The sequence below is a fragment of the Metschnikowia bicuspidata genome, assembly GCF_001664035.1.
Source record: "Metschnikowia bicuspidata var. bicuspidata NRRL YB-4993 chromosome Unknown METBIscaffold_7, whole genome shotgun sequence".
Lineage (NCBI taxonomy): Eukaryota > Fungi > Ascomycota > Pichiomycetes > Serinales > Metschnikowiaceae > Metschnikowia > Metschnikowia bicuspidata.
The window spans coordinates 189,575-204,320 of NW_017387737.1; the positions used below are offsets into that span (position 1 = coordinate 189,575).

Consider the following 14,746-nt stretch of genomic DNA (forward strand, 5'->3'; position numbering starts at 1 on the left):
ACACAGAGCCAGGATGTCGCACCATGTGCTTTCACTTTCGCTGTCTGTTGGAGATGGAGGATCGGTCCATCAATGCCGGAGAATCCGCAAAATTAGCATAAGTTTCCACCCGACGGAATTGCCCACACTAGCCGCAAACTTCACAGCTGGAACTTTCATCGAAAAGTAGTGCTTTTTCTGAGCACAGGCAGATACTCCGTTTTATTTTGCGGTCCACAACAAACTTTTTACGCACGAGGCGGCCCGCTAATTCCAGTGAATTGAAAGCTACGCTGACAAACATAGCGCCGGAACTTTTAATTTTCCTGTCAATCCAGACACCGGAACCTCCCTCATTTTGTATTTCCAGCGGCACGGCAAAGAAGTACGCAGAAAAAATTGCGCCCGCTGCTCTTTCGGGTATTGTTTGACAGAGGTGCAATTTAGCCGCCCAGGGTTCTTGTAACATCGAGGAACAAAAGCACAAGACACAGAAAACAGCCACCATAATTAAGGAAAGCTTAAAAAACACAAGTAGAAACTTTGCAGCACCTCAAACTGCTCATAACACTAACTGTGTACAAACACAAACCGTTCAAGAACCAAACGTGCACAAAGACAAGCGGCCCAAAAACGCAAACGTGCACAAACACAACTCGTGCACAAATATAAACCGAGCACAAAAACAAATACGACTTTTGCTTCAATGGATCCTGGTGCCGTGGTCATCAAATTTAACCCCGAGCGGTGGTCTGAAATTCACGCCGGCGAAGCCAGTGATTCCCAGTCGCGAATCGTCTCATTTAGCTATACGAAGGGCAGCGGGCCTCAGGACTCAGAAAGACCCAGTCATGTGCTCCCAACTCCCAGAAAACGGCACTTGCGTCCGCTTTCAGCGTCCAGCTTCGAGCGCCCGGTGCACGAGTCTCTCCACAATCTTGCACAATACTCACAGATTATGGAAAAGGGCGCAAAGCCAGCGGCAGAGGTCGATACGGATTGGTACGATGACCTCTCAAATGTCGGCCAGCGACTTCGGTTTCTTCGCGACACCTTCAAAGTTCTTCAGTCCGTGCGCAAGCGCAAGATGATGGGCGAACGGGCAGACTTCCGGACGCTCTACGAGGCGCGGGTCTCGCGCACCGGTAGTCCACAATTGCTGGACGAAGACCTTAGAGCTGCGCCATTCTCTGACGATGAAAATGCCGCAAATTGGGCAGCTGTACCAGCTGCTCCCGTAAACCGGCGTGGACGGCCACGGAAACGCCGAGGCAGGGAGCGCAAGGCGCCTTTGGGGCGAGCCGAAGCGGCCGTCAAGCGAACCCGGGCCAGCAGGCGCGTGCTTGAGGCTCCTCTGCCGGCACCGGAGCAGAATCCGAGTGTTTCGCCCCCCGCTCCGGTCCGTAGACGCCGTGGCAGACCCAGGGCGTCGGAAAAGAACCCCCCACTGCCCACATCCGAGACCCAGGGCCCGCGACTCATGCACCTGCCCCCGATTCTTCCAAGCCAGCGGCTTTCACTTGTACAGGGCATCCCACCGTACCGCCACATCATGGCCGGTGGCGTACAGGCGGCATCTGGCACCAACCCGCCATTCTTGCCATCCACCGCGGCTCTGGTGCCTCCTGCGCCTTCTGCTCACACAGGGAAACTCAATACCACGCAGCCATTCTTGTCTTCTAGTACGGAACCAGAACATGTTGCCACGATGGGGAAGCCCACCACTACACCGCCATTTTTGCCTTCGCAGAGCGCATTTCCCGCACCACAATATAACGCCAGCACAGGTGTTCCGAGCGGGTACTTGCCCAGTCAGCTGCTGCTACAGGGTGTGATACCCTTTCAATTTCAAAACTACCCGCTGGCCGCAAACTCTACACTGAGCACGGGAATGAGTGGGCAAACTGGCTATTCGCTTGGCTACCGGCCGCCACTCAATTTTGCAAACTTCAAGGAGGCTACATACTCGGCTGGAAAACCCGCCAATGGGGAAATGAGCTGGGGCAAGAAGCTTAGCGTGGGCGCTCAACCTGGCTCGAGTGGGATCACCAAGTCGCAATTCCCCGTTCCCCTGCAAGCAGCCCTGCTTTACAAACCCAATGAACCGTCATCCGCCTCAGTAAACAAAGCTAATACCTCAGCGGATGTGCCACCTATGCTTGCACAGACCACACCAAACACACCCAAACCTATGACTGCAGCGATAGCCCCTAAGTCAGGCAACACAAACCTTTTGCCGCCAGCAAATATCATGCATTCATCAAATTCCTCAATCAATTCGGCGCATTCATACCCATCCGCACATCCTGGGAAAGAAACTTCATCAGTACCCCCTAAACTTTCGTTTCTGTCAAGCACGACGAGCCAGGGTGCGGCAGTGAGGCCCCAGTTGTCGTATTTGTCAACCCCAACACAGCAGCCCGGAGTATTGAACTACCAAGGTTTACAGAATCTGGCCGGCCTTCATCACGGATCCACCTATCGGCCGCCTTCATCTCAAGCTGCGCCGTTAATGCTGTACAGCTCGTGGCCAGCCGCGTATCCGGACTCGACCCAGCTGACCGATTCGCTTGGGATGGCATTGCCGAGCTTGAGAGCCCTCGAAAATGATATTAAGCTGCCGCAGCCCTCGATATTTGGAGAGACCAAAAATGCGGAGGATGAAAAGCACTAGTGTGCAAACGACACAATTATTACCGTGGTTAAAGTAGGAGCATCCATCCGAACACTTTAATTTAATTTATAGAATGTTTCAGTAAATGACAAGTGGGAACAATACTTTTATATTTATTAATTTACGGCAACTCAATACTGTCACTTGAAGGTCACATCAAGTGAAGAATAGACAAAGTCATGTGCTTGGCTACTTGGCTTACTGAGCGAAGAGGACCACTTCCTGGTTTACTGAAATGTTTTGCAAAGATGTATGACTAATGTCCTTATCTTAGGACAAGGCAATCTTTAATTCCTTCGTTAATATTCAAAATACTTTTGTGTTCAATTATTGGGGAGAACGGCAATCCGCTTTCATTAAACATGATATTTCTCCGAACATGGAAGGAATCAAATGTGAGTTTCTTTGTTGCAATATCTGCCACTACGACATATTCAATTCTGCGGGCATGCCATACTGCTTGAACGGAAGACGCCCCCTTTTAGGGACAAGCCGGGAATACTTGTGTCTTTTTAAAATTCTCGGGTTTCTAGATACCGCAATATCTTATCAACTAGATTTATTTCTCCCATGGAACACTGATCTTGGTTCCAAAATATACATGGCTTTGGAAGTGATGCCTGTCACGTGACCAAGAGGCCGACTTGTTCCGGCGTTCCGTTGAGGCATGAGTTGACAGATTCTGAATGAAATCTTAGATTCACGGATGACTCAGCGTCTCTACCAGTGTTAGCGCAAACGGTATTCGGGACACCACGAGCATGTCTGTGAGCATGTCATGTCGTTAGCTATGTGACTTCTTGCATGGGTCACGTACCCCGTTTGTTTCACCTCATGGGAAACTGCATGTTATATTTAAAAAGGCCTAAATGTTAAGCCCATGCCAGCCGCACGCAGAGCCGAGGTTCAAATACACCTTGCATTTATTGGCTTGCCGATTGGCTGCGCTTGCCGGGTCTTCCGGCAGACAGCCACGCCAGGCCAGCGTGGTTTTATTAATCTGCAATAGAGAACTTTAGACTGACACCGGGAAAATGAAAACATCAGTATGACAGCACCATCGGCTAGGGTTAGGATAGTCTGCAATTTCAAACTCATACACACAGGCACAATGTCAAACTCAAACACACAGTCACAATGTCAAATTCAAACACACAGTGACGAAGTCAAAATACAAACACGAACAAGCGCTCCGAAGCTCCGGCCTTACAGTAAGCCAACAACAAAATGTCACACCACTTCCGCCGAGCCCTGTTCGCGAGCCCATCTCCTATCATTTTCTAATTTGCAAGAGAGATAGTGAAAATCCCAGTCAGTGTACGGCCTAGTCCCAATTGGATATCAAAAAAAAAAATTCAAAGAGGTACGATAGATAGGTACGGAAATATCATACCAGCAACTGAAAAGGATATTCCCGAAAAAGTACCAGCGGCGCCGCTGCATTGTTCCAATCGGAGCCAGGATAATTTCAGCGAGGCGCCTCTGTTGATACCGGGTCACGTGACGCCGCCCGCACTTTTCGCGCCCGCAATCTCTCCACACAACTCCTCCATACTACCCTTAGCCGCCAGCAAAAAACACCCAGACTGTGCCGCAACCCCGTGCTTCCACTCTCTTCACGCCCTAGAAGTCTCTGTGTAGCCCATTGCCCTCTGTGAATCCGCCGCTATCTTTTTTTTCGAGGAAAACGAAGACAAATAGTATATGTCTGCCGCCGAGAAACTCGCGCGCCCGCAGGTACAACATGGGATCACGTCGCCCGATTTGGTCGGCTACTTGCCGACCTCGAGCATCAGTTTGGACAGCCCCAACGCCGCTCTTGCCACTGGGGCTGCAAATCCAGAAAAAAACTCAAGCTCAGAAAAAAGCACAAACGCGGGCGCGGACCGCACGCCCGCACAGGCGTTGCTCCATCGGTTGACCTCGCGCCAGAACGACGACTACCGCCACATGGTGTTTGCCCCTGCGACCGGTGCAAACGCCCAGAACTTTGATCAGCGCGTCTCGTTCGACACCATCAACCTCCGCGCCGCCGAGGACCCGACGCTCAGCTTCCTCGACGACGCGGCACGCGCGGAGCTCTTGGCCTCGCGCCGGCGCATGCTGGCAGAGACCGCGGACGCCCGGGGGCGAGGCCTGGACCGTGACTTTTTGCTGGTCCGCTCGCCCGGGGCTTCTCCGAGCGGGTCCCCGACTCGCATGCGCTCGCCGCACCGGTCGCTCGACGTGTCCACTTTTTTCCGCAGCCAGATCCAGTACCCGACTGTGCCGATCCTCACGCGTAAGTGCTGTACGCTCACGCGGCTCCACCAGGACTTTGAGCCGTTGTACTTGGGCCAGCTCGCGGAGTACGGCTTGTGGCCCGCGTTGCGCGGGCGCGTGATCATGGTGTACGTGAGCGGGCGGAAACACACGTGGGTGGCCATCGACTGGATCCTCTGCAACTTCGTCCAGCACGGCGATACCGTTGTGATTGTGGCAGCCATCAACCACCCGTTAGCCCCCGCGGGCTCTCGCACAACATGGTACCCGCCGCCGCAAGCCTATCCGCCGAAGACAGAGAAGGTACGCCAGCGCCAGCGCAATCGCCCCGAATACACCAAGCAGATTGCGGCCAACATCATGCACTACGCTCTCTCCGTGGTCAACCCGAACGCTATTGTCAAGATCACCGTCGAGCTTGCCGAGGGAAAAACAAAGGACGTGCTCAAGGACATGTACAAGTTGTACGAGCCCAACATTGTGTCCACGGGCTCCAAGGCCAGCGCCCGCAACAGCGCGCCCTTAAAGTCGTGGACCTCATCTCGTCTCAGCGACCGTCTAGTCCGCATATTCCCTCTCCCGGTCATTGTGGTTCCCGCGCCCAACATGGGCCCCTTCGAGCGGAAGTTGAGCGCAGCCGTCGCCAGCTTGCATGAACTGAACTCAGTCTCTCGCCTGGCGTCACCAGAAATTACTGGGGCGGATGCTTCCAGCTCGGAGCGCCTGCCACAGGACTCTGACTCCCACGACCGTCGCGCAGTTGATTCAGATGCCGAATCCATCTCCGACCGTTCGTTCAAAAGTCAGTCGAGCACAGACAGCGAGGCGTCAGCTAATTCGTACAACTCATTTGACGAGATCGCTGATCTTTACAGCGATTACAAGACCACCATGGACGCCAAACTTGCGCAGCACAGAAAGCGGGACATTGACGAGAACTACTTTGCTAACTTCATCAAAACAATTTCTGATCTGTCTCTTCGTTTCTGCGGGGAACTCAAGGATGTCAATCCAAATTTCCGCGGCCAGGGTGCCAAATTGGCCCGTGAAATTACTGGCTCTAATTCCTTCGGCGCTGTTCCTTATAAAACAAAGTCTTTGCTTCCTCCCATAGAAAAGTCTATAACCGGTAGCTCAAGTGGCGGGATGTCTTATAGCGAGTTGAAACGGAACCTCAAGAAAAACACATTGCAGGCGAAGCAAGGGCCCCTGATCAAGATCGATCCCCCCGCTTCACCGCTCGAGGCTCCAAAGGCTCTGGCGCTTAAGTTTGCAGAAGGAGAGAAGCCGAGCCGCAGAATGAAGTCTGATAAGTTGCAAAAGTTCTTGTCGCACGAAGACCTGTCTAACCGCAGGGTTAACCTCGAGCCTTCGAAGTCCCAACCCGACCTAACACAAGTTTTTGGTGAAGAGAAGAAAAAGAAAAAGAAAAAGAAGTTCTGGAAACTCTTTTGAAAGTGCAAGTTTTTTGTAAATTTAGTTCCAAAAACCTTGTTTGAAAGCGCGCGCCTTTATAGATCTAGTTTTGGTTTAAATGTAGCTTGGTGACCGGCGCGATTCAACATCCAACTTCGGGAGAAAATTCAGGTACACTACTATTGACTTTAATTTGTTTTGATTACAGGTCTAACTGATTGGTTTATTCCTCATCATACTCAAGGCGTTCTGGGTGCAAACAGTTGATGAATGCGGGCCTCTGCGGGCGCGCCAGGAAGGCACTGGAGGCTTGCATACATGTCAACGACAGGCCAAACCTGGCAATTTGACTCATCGAAACACTCAAGAGTCTAATTTCCGGAAAGGTGCAAGAGATGTTCCAATGAGGCCCATACATTTTTTTGTATGCCTTTTTATGGTGCCGCTAATAGCAGCGACGCTCGACTTTCAGGAAGGCTGGCTGGTGGAGCCCATGCGGAGATTGGATGATGAGATCATCGACCCTTTTCATGAGCGAACCGTGATCCCCGCCAGATCGGTTTCAAAATATGAGGACGACTCAGAGGGTCTAACAGAGTACGCACCAATCCACAGCAGTATTCTTCAAAGTGAAATTCAGTACTACTCGTTCAGTGTCAACTCCTCAACAGGTTTAGGAGAATACTACGAGTACTTGGTTTTCATGACCGGGAACATCTGCCTGCAGCCGGACAATCTCAACTCAAGTGACAATGACAGTCTAGTAGTATACTACTCCTTTAACTCGCTGATTTTGACCAACTTGGAGGATTCTCTGATGGGTAAGTTCGAATATGGATATTTCCAGGCGTTGGCCGAAGTCTCCGTCAGCTCCACAAGCTCCGTACTATACATTGTCGTACAAGCGCCGCAAAGCACTAATCTAACCGACACGTGGTCGTACGAAATCGGCGTCTCCCAAAACGATTTGGTGCACCAATGGGACTCCCGACTGTTTGTGGAGATAGTCGATACGGATGATCACAGTGCGCTCATAGTGACGGGAAACTTGACTCTGATCTCCAGCAATCACAACGTGTCGCAGTACAATTCGTCCTTATCCAACTACGAGCTTTTGGTGTTTCAAAACGAACACATCGACTACTTTGCCACTCTCAACGAGAGTTGGTGTGCAGTCCGGAATGGGCCTTCTTTGATGCTGACAGGAGACTACGTGACATCTTACACTACACGTGGAGGGAGCTTGCGCCAGCAATTTTATGTGCCAGGTCTCAACTCCAGCACGCAGTACATCGGATATCTCCTATATGACTCGAACGATCTGACGGGCTCTCCTCATGGCGGAGTCTTGTACTCACATTTCGAGTTCGAAACAATGAGTGATGACGCGTGTGCTTTGGTCTATGATTTGGATTTCTGTGATGAGGTCGCGTACTCCGTGCCGGCGCTGTCGGTTGCGGAGTACAACTCCGCGGATGCATTGAAAACGCTTTATGACGACCAGGCCCGGAGCTTGTTCAGCAACTTTTCAAAGGGTCTTCAGCAGATTGCATGCAACACTACCAAAGACGCCATATTCACACCTCTAGGGTCGTGTGAGACGTGCAGCGAGCTGTACAAAAACTGGCTTTGTTCCGTGACGATTCCACGCTGTTCCACAAGAAATATAACGGGCTATCTACATCGCGAGGCCAACGCGTCACGCAGCACTTTTATAGACGAGACCGTTATTCCCGTGACCGACTACTATGAAGTGCTTCCGTGTGTGAACGTGTGCCAGATCATGACACGTGACTGTCCCGCTGAGTTTGGTTTTGCCTGCCCGCAGTCAAACGCCTCGATTAAGCTTTCTTATTATTGGGATGATGGCGGCGACTACGCAACATGCAACTTTGTGGGGGACTGTTCAGCTGTGACGAGCTCGGCCTTTATAGTGCAAGTGGCGTGGAAACTTCTTCTTGTCAGCATAGCGTTTATCACTATGTCTGTTTAATGCCAAGAACGAGTGTTGTTTCGAAGGCTCCCGGACAGCCCTAGTCTTGTATTAGGAACTTAGGAGAAAGGAGGCTGGATTTCACTCGTTGCGTTAATAGCGGATGTTTTGAAAAGAGGCTTTGAGTACTTTTTCCTTCTCTCATCGGATGGGGCCAATAATTTCATAGCAGATCCCCCCCCCCCCACTGTACTTTTGGAACTCGCAGAGCGAATCGTGCCAGCTACCGGGCTCTATTGTGGTTCAAACACAAGTGACTTTAAGCGACTACAGATCCAAGACGCATCTTCGCTGTGTTTGTTTATTTAAATAAGTCTATAGTAGAAGTGAAACCACTCCACTCTATTTTTTTGGCGGAGTCCCCAAGCCATTGATGTTTCTGTACATCATGACTCCATTATCGCCCTCGACAAACTGGCACATTCTGATCGATTTCCACAAAGACTTGAACATGTTCTCGTCGGTGTGGCGGTAGTGCTTACCCATGACCTTTTTGATGGCCTCGCTGGCCTCACGGGCATTGTAAAAGGGGATTCTGGAACAGTAGTGATGCAAGACGTGGGTCTCGATGATATCGTGGAAAAGGTACTGGCCAACAAAGCCGAACTCTCTGTCGATGGTGGCGGCCGCGCCTCTGGCGAAGTTCCATTGGTCCGATTCGTAGTGAGCCATCTCAGGGTCGGTGTGCTGCAAGTAGGTGAGGAAGACCAACCAGTGGTTGACGCCCACGTATGGAAGGAACCAGTTGACCAACACGTTGAAGGCACCGTAGTTCTGATACCATGTGTACACGACAAACAACTGGGTCAAAAGGCCAATGTCCGACAAAACGATGTACCAGTACTGGTCCTTCTCAAAGAGCGCGGAGGCGGGGTTGAAGTGGTTCATGCCCCAGTAGGTGTCCGAGACCGGCTGGCCCGTGACGTTGCAGAAGAGGTACGCCCACCAGCCACCAAACTGCTGCAAGAACAAGGTGTACAACGACATGAGCGGCGTGTCGCTGGTGATCTCCTCGAGCGACAACGCTTGTCTCTTCTCGACAAACAGCTCTCTCGTGTTGGGCACGAAGGCCATGTCTCTGGTCATGTGGCCCGTGGCCTTGTGGTGCTTGCCGTGAGAGAACTTCCACGAGAAGTACGGCACAAGCCACCACGAGTGCAACACCCAGCCCACGGTGTCGTTGACCAACGAGCTGTCGGAAAATGCCAGGTGCCCACACTCGTGGGCCAAGATCCAAAGACCAGTGCCCACGAGGCCCTGCGCGATCGAGTAGGCCGTCCACGCGACAAACCTGAACGCGGCGTGCGGCAACACCGGGATGTAGGTGTTGGCGACATAGCCCAACGCCCACATGCACGAAATGTCTCTCGCGACATAGTACAACGACTCGAGGGTCCGGCGCTCGTAGCAGTGCGCGGGGATCGCAGACAAAATGTCCTTAATGGTGTAGTCGGGTGCCTGGAACTCGTTACCGTACGTATCTATGGCAGTCAAGTTGTGAGACAAAGTCGACACGTTGCCCGTTTTCTTAACTGTGGTGGCCAGCGCCGAGGCGCCAGTGCTGCTGGAAACAGAGGGTGCAGTCTGGGACATGGCGGGACGTTTTGTGGCAGATACAAAAAAGCACGCTGGCGTGGAAATAGGGCAAAGCCGCGGGCTTTTATGTTTTTTTTTTTTTGCGCACGCTATTTTTTTTTCTCGCTCGTTTTTTTGGCTTTCTTTTTGATGGGGTTATCTTCAATGCAGCGCCGCATCAGGGACACGTATTTGGTCTGACCAGTGATGAGGCGCGCAATGCGAACTGGCATGGTTGACGGCTATGCCTAGCATTTGTAGGCGGAGCTGGAGAAATGAACAGACATAAAAAATAAGATAGGAGAGGGCAGAAAAAACAGGAAAAAGACGAACAAAGGCAGAGCAGGAAAACCAAAAGGTGAATAAACGAGCAAGTCAGACTTGATGGCAAAGGAAAACTTAAAGATATTTCATTCGACTGCTGCATTGCAGTAGAAAAATTAAACGGGGCAAAAGATGCGATACGAGGGGAAATAAAGTGGGCTATAAAAAACGGAGATAAAATATAGCGACCAAGGAAAGAGGAGAGTTAGAAGAGAACAAAACTTCTACATATTCTCTAAATTTAGAATAGAAAAAAATCAAAAACCTGTTGTTCCTACAAGCCTGTCTGGCGACATCGCTTGGACAACAGGGCCCAAAACTCTGGGCACATCGGTGCCACGCACGCCCCTAATATAACTGGCACAATTTAACTGGCAATACATGAAATATATGGGCACATTTGAACCCGATATGCCAAATTCAACAACAGATCCAACGCTCAGGTATTTAGGAGTGAGTAACTGACTTCATGTCTTTAAAGTGAGACGATATTGGCAATGGGAAGGTTTGACAGCCTAATAATAAAATACACGGTTCTTCGGTAGTCGCGGCAGGTCCAGTGATTAGCTTAATTCCTGAGCCCAACCGTGTGAAAATGTTTATAGCAGAGTCAAGAACCCCACATCACTGGGATTATGCATGTTATGGGTTTGGATTTCTTATCTACACCTCTGTGACAACTCGAAATCTCATATGGACTTAATTTACGATTTTATGTGGAAAAGGGGAGCAGGTATGGTCAATGCGAAATTGACGAGCCGTCAGCACCAAGATATGACATCATTGTGTCCGAAAGCAAGAAGGCAAAATCTGGCGGGTGTCTGCAGTTGAAAGTAAAGACATGCACAGGCACATACAAAGATTAGAAATGAAAGGCTTTTGTTCGATTTCAATCCGCAAAGACCCCATTCTGGATTCAAAGCTGAGTGGCATTTTTACCTTTTTGACATTCTCGGAGGGCCCGTTTTGCAGAATCATCTTATACAGTTGTCATTTATAAGAAACGAAAAGCATACATGAACTTTTTGATACCTTGGAGCGTTTTATTTTGGCTTGAGTTGAGACTCGCGGGGAGTCCCTTATCCGGAATGATCTCCGGTGGACCTTAGCGTTTGGTCATCTAAATTGAGTCTGTTTTTCTAGGTTCTGTTCAAAGCAAAAAACAATTCTTTGAAGACTTCCAAGCAGCTCCTAAATCCTTATCTCGCTTCAAATCATGGCTTACCTTCTGTTAATCACGGTCTTGGCGGTTCCTCCTTTTTTTTTTTTTGGTAGATTCATCTGATTAAAGGGGCAAAACTATATAAATAATACATATATAAAAAACCTTTAAACAGCTCCCAGATACGTACCAAATGTCTTAGCTCGGCCCGTCCCCTTCCGTTAGTCACGGCCTGGACGGTCCTCATGGCCCGTATCTGTTTACGTACTGGATATTACGTCATCGACTCCTAGGATAGTTCTCCTGTAGTAGTCGCTTCAACTCAGATGGTTGTAGCGGACTAAAAATAATATATTTTAGGATCCAAAAATCTTCCTATGTTTAATATAGAGCATTGAGTCTGATAATGAATGTGGTCTTTGAGCAAAAAGCGTCATTTAAGACGTTTATTGGTGTGCAGGACGTTACGACCTTTTCCATATAGTGTGCTCTCAAACAGTTTAGTCGTACTATCGTTCGCGATGGTACATCTGTCAATTTTAACAATACAGAGAAGATTAGCATTGTCCTTGCATAAAGATGACACGCTATACAAAGAGATTTACAATTTTTTTTTGTCAAACGAACACTTGAGAAAGTCCCCTTTCTAAGAATTAATTTTTTTTCTCTTATAAATGAAAAGAAGCTGGATTTATTACAATAATAACAACTCATTAGGTCGTCTCTTCGATTCTGCCACGCGGATATGTCCCAGTCACGTGATCACTTGCTACACGTCTCTCGAGTTCACGAGACTGATGCGTGATGATTCGATCAACATCCAAAGAATGTCCACAAAGGAAAACTTGCCATGGTATGTAACACCCCAATACCTTGCCTTGATTTTTGCTTCCTCGGGCTATCCTTGAATCAGACATTCCATTTCTTTGACCACCACCGGCGAAAGTCTAATGGTCGGCCAACCAGCTACTAACATATCTAGGGTCGAAAAGTATCGCCCTTCTTCGCTTGAAGAGGTGTATGGACAAGAGGAAATTGTCAATACTGTGCGCAAGTTTGTGCACGAGGGAAAATTGCCTCACTTGCTTTTTTACGGTCCCCCCGGAACAGGAAAAACGTCCACCATCACAGCCTTAGCCAAAGAAATCTATGGGCCCAATTACAAGAACATGGTGTTGGAGTTGAACGCCAGTGACGACCGTGGTATTGACGTTGTCAGAAACCAGATCAAGGACTTTGCCAGCACCATGCAGATTTTCAGCCGGGGTTTCAAATTGATCATTTTGGATGAGGCTGATGCAATGACGGCCGTGGCCCAGAACTCGTTGCGTAGAATCATCGAGCGGTACACAAAAAACACGCGCTTCTGCATCTTGGCCAACTACTCGCACAAGCTCAATCCGGCGTTGCTCTCCAGATGCACGAGGTTCCGGTTCCAGCCGATTTCGCAAGAAGCCATACGAGACCGAGTGCACAATGTGATTCAGAAAGAGAAGTTGACCCTTGCGCCAGACGCCGAGAACGCGTTGCTTGCCCTTTGTAAGGGAGATATGCGCCGTGCGTTGAACGTGCTACAGGCATGTAAAGCGGCGCTTGAGCACGAGGAGGCTCAGATCGATATTGACATGATCTATGAGTGCATAGGGGCCCCGCATCCCCAGGACATCGAGGCGGTTTTGGACCTGGTGTTGAAAGACGACTGGACGACTGGTTTCTTGACATTCCAGAAATACAAGACCACGAAAGGATTGGCGCTCGTGGACCTCATCCTGGGATTCGTGGACATTCTTTCCAACTACGATTTGAAGCCGGTGACGAGAGCGAAGATCTTGCAGGGTTTGGCAGACATCGAGTACGGGATCTCAAAGGGCGGCAGTGAGAAGATTCAGACGAGTGCCGTGATAGCTGTAGTGAAACAAGCGATGGAAAGCCAGGCTTAGGGCGACACGCGAGAGAAAGCTAGCAGGTGCTTAGAGAATGGGCCTGGTTGTGTAAACAGGCTTGAAACCAGAGCGTGCCTGCCGCGTGTTGTAGGGTATCTTTAAAAGACAGGGTCAGACAGAGAAGAGCAATAGTAGAGAGTGAGAGACAAACACCTATCTTATGAGGCAGTCCTGCCTTTCGAGGGCCGACCGTCCTATCTTGTACGGAAATACATTTCCCGGGAATTGGAAACTTGGGAGGCAGTGGAAAGAGCACCACTGATCAGACAGGGGAAGACAATGATGCACTCCATGCGATGTTCACAGCAGTCGGAGAGAAGCGGGAGAAATAACCGTTAGGAGACACACGAAAATTTGGCCACACGGGCCGAAGCACCTTCTGAGATGATGAGGCGAAAGGCACCAGCAACAAACAGCGCTGCATGATGATCTACTACAAAACACGACAGTATTCTCGAAAGCCTTTTCTTTACGCACAAGGCCCTCGGAATCACGGGCTCAGCCGGCGCCCCTCGGAATCACGGGCTCTCCACTGCTGGCCGCGAGCCGCGCGCCGCCACCCCGGAAGTCGGGCGCAGCGCTGGGCCCCGGAACTCGCCATGTCCTGCCCCGAGCGGCGCCGTCGTGCTAATAACCCACCAGTCTTCTCTGCTCCTCCTCTCTTTTCGACACCGCCCAGCATGGCAGACCTCCCCGAGCTAGAGTTCCTCGTGGACGCCTTCCCGCACTACCCGCGCCTGGAATTGGCCTCGCGGCTTCTCTGCGCAGCGTCGCCGGAGGTGCTCTTCAACGAGCTAGCAGTGGAAAACTCCAGCACGTCCAAGAACAGCCAGCCAAGCGAGGCGGCCCGCGGCTTCCCGCCCGAGGTCACTGCGCTTGCCGAGCTCTTTCCCTCGGCACACAAAGACAGCCTCGCGGCCGCGCTCCAGCAAAACGGCGGGTGCATGGACAAGACCATCGAGGCGCTCTTGGAGCACCAGCCGGTCCACAGGTTGGCCGCCGTCAGCGGGCTCCCGGAGCCCGAGCTCCGGCCGTACGTGGCGCGGCACAAACACGACGTTCTCCGGGCCCTTGCCGACGTGATTGCCCAGTACAGAAGGCGCACGCGGGTCCGCACGTCGCGAGTCCAGGCCCGCGCCGGCACGGCCCTGGCGGACCGCGACACGTACGTGCTCAACGAGCGCAGCGCCGCTTTTGTGCTGCTCTTGGAGAGCGTGTGGGCTGAGCCCGCGCTCCGCGGCATCAACTTCGACTTTCTCCGCAAGCTGCTCGTGTTCTTCCAGGGAGACGTGTCACGTGTCTTGGACGTGGCCCGGCTCTACATCGAGGCCGGCAGCCAGGCCGTGACGTACGACGGGCGGCTCGGCTTTGTGGACATGGCGGCGCCGGGCCCGGCGCCGGGCCCGGCCGCGGCCGCC

The 14,746-nt window shown here is 51.1% G+C and overlaps 7 protein-coding genes across 7 annotated transcripts in view; 5 read left to right on the forward strand and 2 right to left on the reverse strand.

Annotated features, from left to right (window-relative positions):
• Positions 1 to 80: 80 nt before the first annotated feature.
• METBIDRAFT_219965 (uncharacterized protein) lies at positions 81 to 586 on the reverse strand. Its single transcript, XM_018855128.1, has one exon. It carries the CDS (start codon positions 485 to 487, stop codon positions 128 to 130), a length of 360 nt encoding a protein of 119 aa, XP_018709722.1. The 5' UTR covers positions 488 to 586; the 3' UTR covers positions 81 to 127.
• Positions 587 to 2,791, forward strand: METBIDRAFT_219964 (uncharacterized protein). Its single transcript, XM_018855127.1, has one exon. The coding sequence runs from the start codon at positions 686 to 688 to the stop codon at positions 2,651 to 2,653; it is 1,968 nt and encodes a 655-aa protein (XP_018709723.1). The 5' UTR covers positions 587 to 685; the 3' UTR covers positions 2,654 to 2,791.
• A 1,409-nt stretch (positions 2,792 to 4,200) lies between these two features.
• METBIDRAFT_33404 (uncharacterized protein) lies at positions 4,201 to 6,540 on the forward strand. Its single transcript, XM_018856285.1, has one exon. It carries the CDS (start codon positions 4,358 to 4,360, stop codon positions 6,368 to 6,370), a length of 2,013 nt encoding a protein of 670 aa, XP_018709724.1. The 5' UTR covers positions 4,201 to 4,357; the 3' UTR covers positions 6,371 to 6,540.
• A 31-nt stretch (positions 6,541 to 6,571) lies between these two features.
• MID1 (Mid1p) lies at positions 6,572 to 8,740 on the forward strand. The gene has a single exon (XM_018856286.1). The coding sequence runs from the start codon at positions 6,768 to 6,770 to the stop codon at positions 8,322 to 8,324; it is 1,557 nt and encodes a 518-aa protein (XP_018709725.1). The 5' UTR covers positions 6,572 to 6,767; the 3' UTR covers positions 8,325 to 8,740.
• Positions 8,667 to 9,917, reverse strand: METBIDRAFT_46992 (uncharacterized protein; the record flags this gene model as incomplete). Its single annotated transcript, XM_018858111.1, has 1 exon — positions 8,667 to 9,917. The coding sequence occupies one exon, from the start codon at positions 9,915 to 9,917 to the stop codon at positions 8,667 to 8,669; it is 1,251 nt and encodes a 416-aa protein (XP_018709726.1).
• A 2,295-nt stretch (positions 9,918 to 12,212) lies between these two features.
• Positions 12,213 to 13,325, forward strand: RFC3 (replication factor C subunit 3; the record flags this gene model as incomplete). The annotated part of the gene is made up of 2 exons (XM_018854376.1): positions 12,213 to 12,238; positions 12,368 to 13,325. The coding sequence occupies 2 exons, from the start codon at positions 12,213 to 12,215 to the stop codon at positions 13,323 to 13,325; spliced, it is 984 nt and encodes a 327-aa protein (XP_018709727.1).
• A 602-nt stretch (positions 13,326 to 13,927) lies between these two features.
• Positions 13,928 to 14,746, forward strand: part of METBIDRAFT_13504 (CUE domain-containing protein) — a gene marked incomplete at both ends in the record, with an annotated part of 2,576 nt that continues 1,757 nt past the window's right edge. The window contains one exon of the mRNA XM_018854377.1: positions 13,928 to 14,676. Within this exon, the coding sequence (XP_018709728.1) occupies positions 13,928 to 14,676 (749 nt within the window). The remainder of the gene's footprint in view (positions 14,677 to 14,746) is intronic.

Excerpts from the sequence above, each read along its gene's own strand:
- MID1 (XM_018856286.1), top strand. The coding sequence starts at position 6,768 with ATGGTGCCGCTAATAGCAGCGACGCTCGACTTTCAGGAAGGCTGGCTG.
- METBIDRAFT_33404 (XM_018856285.1), top strand. The coding sequence starts at position 4,358 with ATGTCTGCCGCCGAGAAACTCGCGCGCCCGCAGGTACAACATGGGATC.
- METBIDRAFT_219965 (XM_018855128.1), bottom strand. The coding sequence starts at position 487 with ATGGTGGCTGTTTTCTGTGTCTTGTGCTTTTGTTCCTCGATGTTACAA.
- METBIDRAFT_219964 (XM_018855127.1), top strand. The coding sequence starts at position 686 with ATGGATCCTGGTGCCGTGGTCATCAAATTTAACCCCGAGCGGTGGTCT.